Genomic DNA, 15,292 nt, shown 5'->3' with positions numbered 1-15,292 from the left:
TGCTGACTGCCAAGGCCGAACACCACCGTGATGCAGACAGAGCAGAGACAAGGCGATATCACCAGCGTCAATACATTTGCATTTCTTGTATAATCATATATTTTTTGGAGTTGTCGATATAATACCCTTCCCTCAGTGACAGTTTCAGTGATGTAACCAGGGACCTCCCAAATAAATAGAGCCAGCAAGCGGGCTGGACTTTTAGAATGTAGTTTGGATCTGTAACTAGAATACAGCCCAGAACACGTGTCTCCTTATTGAGCCAAATTGAACTCTATAATGTCTCTGCATGATTCCTTGCTTCTCGTCTGTTTAATAGATGTCATCAGTGTTTGAACCTGACAACTATTACATGGGATTTTAGACAGATTTTTTGTTGTTGTTGTTGTAATTGTTGCAAAAATCCCTGAATTTGCAGTTTTAAGTTAGCATGCAGACGGTTCGAGAGCGGTACAAAGGTGGTACGCCACGGAAAAAATTACCTAAATAACCTATCGTGCTAATGTTAGCAAGCTAGCATACTAAAGTTAACATAAGTCACACACCGAGTTGTATGGCTCTGGGGTAAACAGTTGCAAAAACTACCAAAAAAGAACGTTAGTTTAGCAAAAACAAGTTAGCATGCTAACATTAACATGTTAGCATTTTTTTTTGTACATGCGTACTCCTTTAAAAATCACACAACTTTCCGCATGCTGACAGGTAGCATGATTCACGTATCGGGTATAATAAGCATATTAACAGCAATGAATATAGTTAGCATGCTAGCTTTTTTTTTTTTAAGCTAATTGTGGATGAGTACGTCTAACATTAGCATGCTGTTAGCATGATTCAGGTACCGAGTTTGATCAGCAAAAAAAATTAGCACGCTCACATGAACATGCCAGCTTTTTTTAAGCTAATTTTACATGCTTACTCCTTTAAAATCACGTCACTTTCAGCATTGTAACAGTTGCATGAGTCACACATCAGGTAGCATCACATAGCATGCTGTTACCATGATTCAAGTACCAAATTTGATTAGCAAAAAAAAAGATAGCATGCTAACATTAACATGCCAGCTTTTTTTAAGCTAATTTTACATGCCTACTCCGTTAAAATCACATAATTTTCAGCATGTAGCATGAGTCACATATCAGGTATAATAAGCAATTTAGCAACAACAACTACATTTAGCATGCTAGCTTGTTCAACTAATTATGGATGCGTACGCCTCAGTCATAAAACCTAGTAATTGTCACATTCTAACATTAGCATGCTGTTAGCATGATTCAAGTAACAAATTTGATTAGCAAAAAAGATAGCATGCTAACATTAACATATTACCTTTTTTTTTTTTTTTAGCTCATTTTACATGCATATTCTTCTAGACTCACATAACTTTCAGCATGCTAACAGTTAGCATGAGTCACGTATCAGGTATAACAAGTACCAAATTTGATTAACAAAAAAAAGTTAGCGTGCTAACATTAAAATGCTGTTTTTTTTCCAGCTATTTTTACATGTAAAGTCCTTTAAAATCACATACATTTCAGCATGCTAACAGTTAGCATGATTCTTGTATCAGGTATAATAAGCATATTAGCAACAACAAACAAAGTTAGCATGCTACCTTTTTTTAGGTAATTGTGGCTGCGTACATCTCAGAGTCATACAACTTGGTAATTGTGACATTGGAAGTGGTAACGTTGTTATGTTGTTGAAGTCCAAGAAGCTTGTGTACCTTGTTGAGCTCGCCCTCGATGCTGCAGGAGTCCAGCCCCAGGTTGGGGAAGTGGTCCTGGTTGTCGTTCCTGATGATGTTTATCATCATCTGGTAGTCGGCGGTGCTGACGCCGCCGCTGTGACTGAGGTTGATGTGGCCGGGGATTAGACTTTCCTCCACGCCGTTCCCCAACAGGTCCGCCATCTTTCTGCTGTTCCTGGAACAGAAGGCAAAGCGTGAACACGTCGGTCACCGAAAATGTCCGCCAAAAAAAAGGCGCGCGCACTCACAGCGCCACACATTTCCTGATCATGATGTTGGCCTTGAAGCCCAGCACGGCGAAGACCACCAGGGTGGCCAGCACGGAGGTGAAGAAGTTGATGAAGGAGACCAGCACGGCGTCGAAGTGACAGTTGTTGTCGCGCTTGTTGTAGCTGGAGAAGGCGATGACGCCGCCGAAGCCCAGGCCCAGCGCGAAGAAGACCTGCGTGGCCGCCTCGCGCCACACTTTGGCCTCCAGCATGATCTCCAGCTGGGAAACACACACGCTGATGTGAGGGACGGCGGCCTCTGCTGGCACATTTAAGAACTACATCCCTTGCAATTTAAGGAGAAAGTTATTTTAAATGTTGGACGTGTCCTTTATTAATAATTAAATGTATTATCAATACTACTCTGGCATCAAAATGTATTTAGATTATTATTAATTATTCCATTTTTGATCATTATTAACATTTTGTTGCATATCCATTTATTTCAGACCCAAAGTGATCAATATCAACAACAATAACAAAGCGAATAAAAGCAGCAAAAAATAAAAGGAACGGCGGCCTCTGCTCGCACATTTAATAACTACATCACTCTTGTTATTAAAGGAGAAAATTATTTTAAATGTTGGACTTTTCCTGTATTACATCCATCCATCCCATGCACCCTCAAGAATCCTGCAGAGAGTATAGAGCTGGTCCACAGTTCCACGACCAGGAAAAAAACCACACTGTTCCTCCTGAATCCAAGGTTCGACTATCCAGCGTAGCCTCCTCTACAGTACACCTGAATAAACCTTACCGGGAAAGCAGAGGAGTGTGATCCCACGATAGTTGGAACACACCCTCCGGTCCCCCTTCTTAAAGAGAGGGACCACCACCCCGGTCTGACAATCCAGAGGTACCGCCCCCGATGTCCACGCGATGCTGCAGAGTCTTGTCAACCAAGACAGCCCCACAGCATCCAGAGCCTTAAGGAACTCCGGGTGGATCTCATCTACCCCCGGGGCCTTGCCGCCGAGGAGCTTTTTAACTACCTCAGCAACGTCAGCCCCAGAAATATGAGAGCCCACCACAGATTCCCAAGGCACTGCTTCCTCAAAGGAAGACGTGTTGGTGGGATTGAGGAGGTCTTCGAAGTACTCCCTCTACCGATCCACAACATCCGCAGTCGAAGTCAGCAGAACACCATCCGCACCATACACGGTGTTGATAGTGCACTGCTTCCCCTTCCTGAGGCGGCGTATGGTGGTCCAGAATCGCTTCGAAGCCGTCCGGAAGTCGTTTTCCATGGCTTCCCCGAACTCTTCCTATGTCCGAGTTTTTGCCTCCGCGACCGCTAAAGCTGCACACCGCTTGGCCCGTCGGTATCAGTCCACTGCCTCCAGAGTCCGATGAGCCAAAAGAACTCGATAGGACTCCTTCTTCAGCTTGACGGCATCCCTCACTGCTGGTGTCCACCAACGGGTTCTGGGATTACCGCCACATCAGGCACCAACAACCTTGCGGCCACAGCTCCAATCAGCCACCTCGACAATAGAGGTTTGGAACATGGTCCATTCGGACTAAATGTCCCGCACCTCCCTCGTGACATGTTCAAAGTTCTTACGGAGGTGGGAATTGAAACTCTCTATGACAGGAGACTCTGCCAGACATTCCCAGCACAATGCGCTTGGGCCTGCCAGGTTTGTCCAGCATCCTCCCCCACCATCGCAGCCAACTCACCACCAGGTGGTGATCGGTAGAAAGCTCCGCCCCTCTCTTCACCCGAGTGTCCAAAACATGAGGCCGCAAATCCGATGACACAACTACAAAGTCGATCATGGAACTGCGGTCTAGGGTGTCCTGGTACCTTGTGCACATATGGACACCCTTATGTTTGAACATGGTGTTTGTCATGGACAATCCGTGACGAGCACAAAAGTCCAATAACAAAACACCACTCGGGTTTAGATCCGGGCGGCCATTCTTCCCAAATACGCCTCTCCAGGTTTCACTGTCGCTGCCAACATGAGCGTTGAAGTCCCCCAGTAGGACAAGGGAATCACCCGGAGGAGCACTTTCCAGTACTCCCTCGAGTGAACCCAAAAAGGGTGGGTACTCTGAACTGCTGTTTGGTGCGTAAGCACAAACAACAGTCAGGACCCGTCCCTCCACCCGAAGGCGGAGGGAAGCTACCCTCTCGTCCACTGGGTTGAACTCCAACGTGCAGGCTTTGAGCAGGGGGGCAACGAGAATTGCCACCCCAGCCCGTCGCTTCTCACTGCCGGCAATGCCAGAGTGGAAGAGAGTCCAGTCCCTCTCGAGAGAACTGGTGCGAGAGCCCTTGCTGTGCGTCGAGGTGAGTCTGACTATATCCAGTTGGAATTTCTCTACCTCGCGCACTAGCTCAGGCTCCTTCCCCCCCAGTGAGGTGACGTTTCACGTCCCAAGAGCTAGCTTCTGTAGCCGAGGATCGGACCGCCAAGTGCCCTGCCTTCGGCTGCCGCCCAGCTCACAATGCACCCGACCTTTATGGCCCCTCCTATGAGTGGTGAGCCCATTGGAGGGATGACCCACGTTGCCTCTTCGGGCTGTGCCCGGCCGGGCCCCATGGGGACAGGCCCGGCCACCAGGCGCTCGCCATCGTGCCCCACCTCCGGGCCTGGCTCCAGAGCGGGGCCCCGGTGACCCATGTCCGGGCAAGGGAAATCTGAGTCCATTTTGTTGTAATTCCATAGAAGTCTTCGAGCTGCTCTTTGTCTGATCACTCACCTAGGACCTGTTTGTCTTGGGAGACCCTACCAAGGGGCATGAAAGCCCCCAGACAACAGAGCTCCTAGGATCATTGGGACACGCAAACTCCTCTACCACGGTAAGGTAGCAGCTCAGAGAGGAGGTGTCCTGTATTAATAATTACAATTATTATCAATACTATTCTGGCATCGAAATTAAGTTAGATTATTATTAGTTATTTTGTCCTGTATTAATAATTACAATTATTATCAATACTACTCTGGCATCGAAATTAAGTTAAGATTATTATTAGTTCTTTTATTTTTAATTATAAATATGTTTTAGTTTTTTTTTTTTTTTTTTACAAGTATCTGTTTTTGTTGTATATCCATTTAGCTCAGACCCCAGCTAACGCCCGATTGTAGCTGTGATAGGCACCAGCGCCCCCCGCGACCCAAAAGGGTACAAGCGGTAGAAAATGGATGGATGGATAATAATAACAAACCAAAAAAAGCAATTAAATGGAAATAAAACAAAAGGAACAGCGGCCTCTGCTGGCACGCTTGATAACTACATCACTTGCGATTAAAGGAGAAAATTATTTTAAATGTTGGACTTGTCCTGTATTAAAAATTAAAATGATTATCAATACTACTCTGGCATCGAAATTAATTGTGATCATCATTAATTATTTTGTTTTTAATAATAAATATTATTACATTTATTTATTTTCACAAATATCTGTTTTGTTATATAGTCTTAATAATTAAAAGTTATCAATACTACAATGATAATATGATATTAATTATTTTATTGTTATTGTTATTTTTTTTATTGTTATTATTATTACCAATTATGGACATTTTTTACATGTATTTATTTTCCCAAATATCTTTTTTTTATGTATAGCCATTTATTACAGACACAACAAACCAAATAAACGCATAAAATGGAAATAAAATAAAAGGAATAGCGGCCTCTGCTAGCACATTTAATAACTACATCACTCTTGCTGTTAAAGGAGAACGTTTTTTAAATGTTGGACTTATCCCGTATTAATAATTAAAATTATTATCAATACTACTGTAGATTATTATTTATTACTTTATTATCATTAACTATTTAATAATTCATATTTAAAAAAAATAAAAATAAAGCAAATAAAAGCACTAAAATCCACAGAGTAAAAACAAACAAAAAAACTCCAATATTACAAAACGACAAAGCCATCCACAATCTTTAATATTCCATGATATTAGGCATGTTCACCAATACAAATGTTTACATTTATTATATTTTTTTCCCTGCTCCTTATGTTCCGTAGATCATAAAAAATATCAATAATTACTGATATTGACTGATGCAGCCCTAAACCTTCCTTTATCGGGTGTTAATTTGACTGTGGTAAATAACTTTCTGCAAAGTAAAAGTTATTCATTAAAAATATTGAATTACTTTCAGAGTGAGAGCATAAAACCTGTTTATGACCTACTAAATACAGTTTTTAACATAAAAAAAAAGCCCTTAAGACATGAAATAACAGCCACATTGTCACTGTTATACTCTGTTTTATCCACTAGAGTAATGCTGCCTGTGGCTCGGCCAATCAGTGGCCGCAATACTGAATAGCGCACTCCGATAATATGCTGTATTGTCCTGATATTCCAAAACATTCACACATATGCTTTTCTACACCAAAATTCATCTATTCATTCTTCAACTTCAACTTCTTCTTCTCCAGATTTTGGCGCGCTCTACCTTCCACCTTTTTCACCCGATTCAAAATGTTCCAACTTCAAACTGTTCGGCCTATTCGGGAATCGCAGGCTTTCCCCTGACAAATTCCAAAAAATCCCAGATTTCCCGAATTCCTGGTTTTCCAGGACATTTTTCCCCATTCAAAATTAATTGGCCATTTTTTTAAACTTCCACCTTTTCCACATTTTTCAATTGATTCGAACCATTCTACCTTCAACATATTCCACCATCCTGGAAATTTAAACCTTTTATCCAAGCTCCAAAAAATTCCAGGATTTCTCAGAATTCCAGGTTTTCCTAAGCCCTATTTCCTCCCTTTTTTCTGGCGACTACTCCTTCCGATTTTTTCAACCCACTTCAACCGTTGCACCGTCAAAGCATTCCGCTTAATCAGGACAAAAAACAAAGTTGTTTTTTGAACTGGAAAAGTTCCCGTTTTTTTTCGAAATTCCAGGAATTTTGTAATACAATTTCACAATTCAAGATGTTACTGCTTCAACATTTCTCCACCAATTTGAAAAATTCCAACAGCAACCACCACCACCAACCAGATCATTCAAGTTTTTTTAGCATTTTCAAAAAAATTCCCGCTTTTCCAGAAATTCCCAATTTTGGGGGGAGATTCCCGTTGAAATCAATGGGACATTCTTCAAAGTTCCACAACTCCCACATTTTTTATCGGATTCAAACTGTTCCAACTTCAAAATATTCAGCCTGTTTGGGAACTGTGTGCTCTATTTCAACAACTCTAAAAAAATTCCAGGATTTCAGTTCAACTTCAGCATCGGAGCATTCACACGCAATTCCTTCAGAAATTGCTTCATCTAGTTCAACTTTAACTTAACTTCTTCTTCTTTTCCAAATTTTGGCGCGCTCTACCTTCCACATTTTTCACCCGATTCCAACCGTTCCAACTTCAAACTGTTCAGCCTATTCAGGAATCGCAGGCTTTCCCGTGACACATTGCAAAAAAATCCCAGATTTCCCAGAATTCCAGGTTTTCCGGGACATTTTTCCCATTCAAAATTAATTGGCCATCTTTGAAACTTCCACCTTTACAAATGTTTCAACCGATTCAAACCATTCCTCCTTCAACACATTCCACCATCCTGGAAATTTGAACTAGCTTTTTTCCAAGTTCAATTTTTTATTTTAGGATTTTACAGAATTCCTGGTTTTCCTAAGCTCTATTTCCACCCTTTTTTCTGAGGACAATTCCTTCACAATTTTCAGCGCAATTTAACCATTCGACTTTCAAAACATTCCTCTTAATCAGGACAAAAAAAACTTTTTTTTTTTTTAACTGGAAAGATTCACGTTTTTTTCAAAATTCCAGGAATTCCGTAATACCATTTCTCAATTAAACATTTTACTACTTCCACATTTCTCGACCGATTTTAACAATTCCAACACCAATCATTTCAACTCATTTAGATCATTCAATTTTTTTTTACCATTTTCCAAACAATTCCCGCTTTTCCCAAAATTCCAAATTTTTGGGGAAATTCAATGGGCCATTCTTCAAAGTTCCACATTTTTCATGCGATTCATACTGTTCCAACTCCACAATATTCAGCCTGTTTAGGAATTGTGTGCTCTACATCAACAATTAAAAAAAAATTCCAGGATTTCAGTTCAACTTCAGCATTGGAACGTTCACACGCAATTCCTTCAAGAATTGCCTCATCTATCCATTTACCACCGCTTGTCCCTTTTTGGGGTCGCGGGTGGTGCTGGAGCCTATCTCAGCTGCATTCGGGTGGAGGGCGGGGAACACCCTGGACAAGTCGCCACCTCATCGCAGGGCCATTACAGATAGACGGACAACATTCACACTCACATTCACACACTAGGGCCAATTTTTAGTGTTGCCAATCAACCTATCCCCAGGTGCTTGTCTTTGGAGGTGGGAGGAAGTACCCGGAGGGAACCCACGCAGTCACGGGGAGAACATGCAAATTCCACACAGAAAACCCCCGAGCCCGGGATTGAACCCAGGACTACTCAGGACCTTGGTATTGTGAGGCACATGCTAGTTTTAATTAATTTAGTCTATTTATGTTTGAAAATACTTAATTAAGGCCAACAATATGTGGAATCTGCTATAAAATAAATCAATACGCAATCTATATATATTTGTTTTGCTTGAAAAATCACAATAATAATCTAAAAGGGGAGTAATTGTACTATTTTCTATTCGCGTTGATAAATGCATTCTTTTGATTCCCCTAAAATCCAAGAGGGCGCCAGAGAGGGAGAAAGAGGTCGTTCAAAGCATGAAGCAAGAGTCTGCTTTGTTACATAATATCCAACGTCCTGTTGCCATGGCAACCGTGGCTCCTGCACAGGACTCAAGAGACGTTGACATTTTTTATTTTATTGATTTCCTCCCTCACTGACGAAAAGATTGTATCTATGATTGACTTTTTTTTTTTTCTAGGTGAGCTGTTAGAAAATGTTTGAAGGATTTGAGACGTGTAAGAAAAGCGACACGAAGAGGGCGGCCGTACCTTTGGCGTGAACATGTGGCGGATGCCGTCCATGGAGCCCTCCAGGAGCAGCGAGCGGACCAGGAAGCAAATCAACACCACGTACGGGAACAAGGAGCTGAAGTACATCACCTGCCAGCAAACACAGCAATGTAAAGGATTAATAACATTTTGTCAAAAACAGTAGAATTTAATACCAGGAAATGGAATTCAAACAAAACAAAATATACTACAATTAAATTAAATCAATTAAATATAATTGAGTATAATCTAAAAAAATACAACAAAATGAAATTCCACCAAATTAAATATATGATAAAATTACAGAAATATAATATGATAAAATTAATAAAACAAAATAAAATAAAACCATAATAACATATAATAAATTGGATTAAAATAACATTGGACAAAATACTATATAATAAAATATAATAAACATGTATTACATGAAATTAAATGGTATATAATATAATACAATTCAGATGTTTATTAAAATATATTGAAATACAATATAATAAAATAACACAATTAAATTACGTGATTACAATTGTAATATAAATGGATTCTACTTGTATAACGCTTTTGTACCTTCAAGGTACTCAAAGCGCTTTGACACTATTTCCATATTCACCCATTCACACACACATTCACACACTGATGGCGGGAACTGCCATGGGGTAGAAGTGAAGTGTCTTGCTCAAGGACACAACGGACGTGACTAAGTTGGTAGAAGCTGGGGATCGAACCAGGGACATTCAGGTTGCTGGCACGCCCACTCTCCTTACGCCTTCCCCGTAATATACAAAATAATATTTATTAAAATATTAAAAAAATCAAATTTAATAAGACCAAATTAAATATAATATGATCAAATAAATTTAATTACATAAAATATAAACATAACATATGTTACAATAAAATGTATTAAAATACAACTGAACAAAATAGAACAAAATAAAATATAATACAAAACATAATAATATATGTATAAATATATAGATATATATATATATAAAATATGATATAATGACATTGAATTACATTATTACAATTATAATATAAAAAATAAAATATATTCAAATATAATAAAATCAAAATTAATATCAAATAAAAAGTCAAAGAACAAACTAATCCAGCGCTTCTCAGTTATTGTTGTATATTACTTTTAGGGGCAGATATTACAAGTTTGACTTCTTTCTGCTCCTTTTTGGTCATGCTAAGTAATTGTGTTGCATTTGTTTTTAAATTAATGAAATAATAAAACGATCATGTAAGTTTTCTGTTGTACCTCACTAAGGACTATAAACAGTACCATTTATCTACAAAACTGTAGTAAACCTTTGGATAAAACTGTATCCTTATCAACATTAATGAAAAATATAAGAAATATAGGTCAACTTATGACAAAGAAGAACTTTGATAAATTATTTTTTTTTATCTCTGTAACACAAAATTTGCCTGAATTAAAAAAAATCATTTTGATGCTGAAAAATAACATTTACTAAACTCTATGAATAATAATAAATTAAAACATTAACTCAACCTTTTCTTTATTTTTTTAAAATAATAAATCCAAAGGAATAAGTTTAACGAATAACTGGCTATAATGAGCACATTTTAAAGTGTGATACTGATAAAGCAGTTTTTTAGGCATATATCAGTTTTTCCTACAAGCCTTTATCAATATTGGTTATAATTTCAGTATAGCAGTGATTAAAAATCCCTCATTGACATTATCATTAGACATTTATAAAAAAATTAAAAAAAAAACAATAGTGTCACAGTGGCTTACACTTGCATCGCATCTCATCAGCTTGACAACACACTGTGTCCAATATTTTCACAAAGATAAAATAAGTCATATTTTTGGTTCGTTTAATAGTTAAAAAATAATTGACATTATTGCAATCAGTTGATAGGACATTGTCCTTTACATTTATAAAAGCTTTTTTTTAAAAAAAAACTACTACTCTGCTAGCATGTCAGCAGACTGGGGTAGATCCTGCTGAAATCCTATGTATTGAATGAATACAGAATCGTTTTGAATCGGAAAAATATCGTTTTTGAATCGAGAATTGCGTTGAATTGAAAAAAATCTATATATTATTGAATCGCGACCCCAAGAATCGATATTGAATCGAATCGTGGTACACCCTAGTTAGCATACTTTTAAAATAATGCAAAGCATCAAAATCAATTAATTTTAGCTTCAAATGTGTAACGGATAAAATGCAAGCATGCTAACATTAGTATGTTAACATAGGGGAAGTTAGCACACTTCTGAGATGCTGTCAAGTATCAGAATTCATGATTTTTGCATTGAAATGAATATATATAGGTAAAATACTTGCATAACATTTTAGCATAATAACATTGTAAATATTAGCATACTTTTGAAATGACGCAAAGCATCAAAATAAATGATTTTTAGGTTCAAACGTATAAAGTTGGATAAAATGCAAGCGTGCTAACATTTGTATGTTAACATAGGGGAATCTAGCATACTTCGGAGATTGTGCCAAGAATCATAATTCATGATTTTTTAGATTGAAATGAATAAGTAAAACACTCGCATAAAATTTTAGCATGATAACATTATAAACGTTAGCATACTTTTAAAATGACCCAAATCATCAAAATCAATGATTTTTAGGTTTAAACAAATACAATTGGATAAAATGCAAATACACGAACATTAGCATGCTAACATAGAAGAAGTTAACATACTTCTAAGATGGTGTTAAGAATCAGAATCCATGATTTATTGATTCAAATTAATATAATTAGGTAAAATACTAGCATTACATGTTGTGATGATAACATTGTAAAAGTTAGCATACTTTCTAAATGACCCCAAGCATTAAAATCAATGATTTTTAGGTTTAGGAAAATAAAATTGGATAAAATGCAAGCATGCTAACATTTGTATGCTAACATAGGGGAAGTTAGCATACATTAAAAAAAGAAAAAACAAGCATCAAAATCAATGACTTTTAGGCTTGAACAAATACAATTGGATGAAATGCAAATACGCTAACATTGACATGCTAACATAGAATAAGTTATCTTATTTCTAAGATGGTGTCAAGAATCAGAACCGATGATTCTTAATTCAAATGAATATAATTAGGTAAAATACTAGCATGAAATGTTAGCATGATAACATAGAAGAAGCTAGCATACTTCTAAGAGGGTGTCAAGTATCAAAAGCCATGATTTTTAGGTTTGACCAAATAAAATTAGCTAAAGAGGTAGCCTAAAACGTTAGCGTCACATGTTAACATAGGAAAAGTTAGCATATTTACAAGATGGCAAATCAATGATTTAGGTTCAAACGACTAGACGTAGCTAAAATACTACCACCAATTGTTAGCAAGCTCACGTTTTGTGCTTAGTTCAATTTAAATTCTGCTTCGACAAGAAATGATTGAATGTTAAAATGTTAGCATGCTAGCGTAAAATGCTTTGCTGCGTAAGAAAATGGCTGCTCGCTTTCATAATTAGCCGTAGCTAAGGTTTGCTGCGAGGTCACGTGGCGTGCCTTTCTTATCTCAACCTTGCCAAAAAAAAAAACCCAGCTTCAAATGTTTAGCATCACCAAAAAGCCCCCCGTGAACACCTCCCCCTTTTGATTTTTTTGGCTTGACAATCAAGCCAAGCTGAAAAAGAGCGCGTATCGCCATGGAAACCTGCTCCTTCCACGCCCAGGACATTCCTGGGGGGGGTGTTGAAAAACCATTAATATTCTTTTGTGGCGCTTCGGGGCCCCTCCTCCAAAACGTGGCGCTCGTTTCTACCAGCTCAGGTCGTGCAGACCCGGCAGGTAGCGCCCGGGCTTTGTGCGGCGGCCATGACACCTACGTCCAAGCGTGTCGGGGGGCAGATAGCGCTGGACAAAGAGCGTGGCTATAGGCGACCGCCTGGCACCAAGGTGGAGGGCATCCATCTTGCTTTGTTAGGAGGGGGGTTCATGTCGGTCAAAGCGCTTCTCAGACAAAGCAGGACTGAAATAGCGCAACGCCGTCACAAGGTGACACCTTTGAACATACCCGTCTAGGCAGCACACTAGACGGGCTGCATTTGTTTATTATTGCCGACTTGCCACTCGCTGATAAAAACATCAACACTAAAAAAAAAATTCTGTCCTCAAGAAAAATGCAACAATTTCCAAACCGCCCCTTTAAGACAGTGCTTCTTAAACAGCGGGGTGGGTACCCCCTCACCCTGTGGGGTCCAAAGAAGGTGGGCGTGAGAGAGAACTTTAGTGTTAGCAATGAACTATCTTGACACACAGAAAAAAAAAATTAAACATTAACTTCAGCTGGGGGCGTGAGGTGTCCAAAGGAGGAGGGCATGAGAGGCAATAGTGTATATCTTGACATATACTGTTAAAAAAATATATATATATCAACTTCAGGGGGAGGGGGGGCGTGAAAGAAATTCTGTCCTCAAGAAAAATGCAATTGCGAGTGAGTTCCAAACCGGTCCTTTAGAGGCCTACTGAAACCAACTACTACCGACCACGCAGTCTAATAGTTTATATATCAATGATGAAATATTAACATTGCAACACATGCCAATACGGCCTTTTTAGTTTCCCAAATTGCAATTTTAAATTTCCCGCAAGTTTCTTGTTGAAAACGTCGCGGAATGATGACGCGTACGCGTGACGTCACGGACTGTAAGGAAATATTAGCGCTGCACCAAACACGGCCAAAAGTCGTCTCTGTTCATGCCGTAATTACACAGTATTTTGGACTTCCGTGTTACAGAATCTTTTGCAATTTGTTCATTTAATAATGGAGACTATAAAGAACAATGCTGTTGGTGGAAAGTGGTGGATTGCAGCCGTCTTTAGCACCGAGACACAGTCGGTGTTTCTTTGTTTGTTGTGAAGCTTTAACGCAGAGCAGTCAAGCGAACATGTTTTCTCTACGTCAACCAGCATGTTTTTGAATGGGGAAATTGTGATATATATCTTACCGGAGAAATCATTGGATTATTCGTCGTCCTGCAGCAGCTGTTAAAAAGGCAGCTGTGAGCTTGGCTCCTCGGCTTCTCTCTGAGACACTTCGTGTTCACCGCAGCCATCCGACCTCGAGGTATGTCTTTACAATCTCACTAAAACACTATTAAAACTATAAGCAGATAAGGGATCTTCCAGAATTATCCTAGTAAATGTGTCTAATTACATCTGAAACGCTCACACCGCCGCCGCCCAAAGCCGTCGCTTTTTTAAAAATTGTATTTAATTTTTTTCTAGTCCTTCGCTATCAATATCATCATCCACAAATCTTTCATCCTCGCTCAAATTAATGGGGAAATTGTCGCTTTCTCGGTCCGAATTGATCTTACTGCTGGTGGCTCCCATTAAAAACAATGTGAATATAAAATAAATATTATTAACTTCAGAGGGGTGTGAAAGAAATTCTGTTATTTGTATATATATATATATATATATGTATATATATGTATATATACATATATATATGTATATGTATATGTATATATATCCATCCATCCATCCATCATCTTCCGCTTATCCGAGGTCGGGTCGCGGGGGCAGCAGCCTAAGCAGGGAAGCCCAGACTTCCCTATCTCCAGCCACTTCGTCTAGCTCTTCCCGGGGGATCCCGAGGCGTTCCCAGGCCAGCCGGGAGACATAGTCTTTCCAACGTGTCCTGGGTCTTCCCCGTGGCCTCCTACCAGCTGGACGTGCCCTAAACACATCCCTAGGGAGGCGTTCGGGTGGCATCCTGACCAGATGCCCGAACCACCTCATCTGGCTCCTCTCGATGTGGAGGAGCAGCGGCTTTACGTTGAGCTCCTCCCGGATGGCAGAGCTTCTCACCCTATCTCTAAGGGAGAGCCCCGCCACCCGGCGGAGGAAACTCATTTCGGCCGCTTGTACCCGTGATCTTATCCTTTCGGTCATGACCCAAAGCTCATGACCATAGGTGAGGATGGGAACGTAGATCGACCGGTAAATTGAGAGCTTTGCCTTCCGGCTCAGCTCCTTCTTCACCACAACGGATCGATACAACGTCCGCATTACTGAAGACGCCGCACCGATCCGCCTGTCGATCTCACGATCCACTCTTCCCCCACTCGTGAACAAGACTCCTAGGTACTTGAACTCCTCCACTTGGGGCAGGGTCTCCTCCCCAACCCGGAGATGGCACTCCACCCTTTTCCGGGCGAGAACCATGGACTCGGACTTGGAGGTGCTGATTCTCATTCCGGTCGCTTCACACTCGGCTGCGAACCGATCCAGTGAGAGCTGAAGATCCCGGCCAGATGAAGCCATCAGGACTACATCATCTGCAAAAAGCAGAGACCTAATCCCGTGGCCACCA

The 15,292-nt window shown here is 39.8% G+C and overlaps 1 protein-coding gene across 2 annotated transcripts in view; it reads right to left on the bottom strand.

Annotated features, from left to right (window-relative positions):
* The window catches only part of slc6a15 (solute carrier family 6 member 15), a 65,038-nt gene that overhangs the window by 10,716 nt on the left and 39,030 nt on the right, over nucleotides 1–15,292 (bottom strand). For both annotated transcript variants that reach the window (XM_061894437.1, XM_061894439.1), the window contains 3 exons: nucleotides 8,955–9,065; nucleotides 1,996–2,237; nucleotides 1,724–1,922 (listed from right to left, as the gene is read on the bottom strand). In XM_061894437.1, the coding sequence (XP_061750421.1) occupies nucleotides 1,724–1,922; nucleotides 1,996–2,237; nucleotides 8,955–9,065 (552 nt within the window). The remainder of the gene's footprint in view (nucleotides 1–1,723; nucleotides 1,923–1,995; nucleotides 2,238–8,954; nucleotides 9,066–15,292) is intronic.

This window comes from Nerophis ophidion, linkage group LG03 (assembly GCF_033978795.1).
Source record: "Nerophis ophidion isolate RoL-2023_Sa linkage group LG03, RoL_Noph_v1.0, whole genome shotgun sequence".
Lineage (NCBI taxonomy): Eukaryota > Metazoa > Chordata > Actinopteri > Syngnathiformes > Syngnathidae > Nerophis > Nerophis ophidion.
Note: the sequence above shows the minus strand (reverse complement) of the source record. Positions and strands in the feature narration are given on the sequence as shown.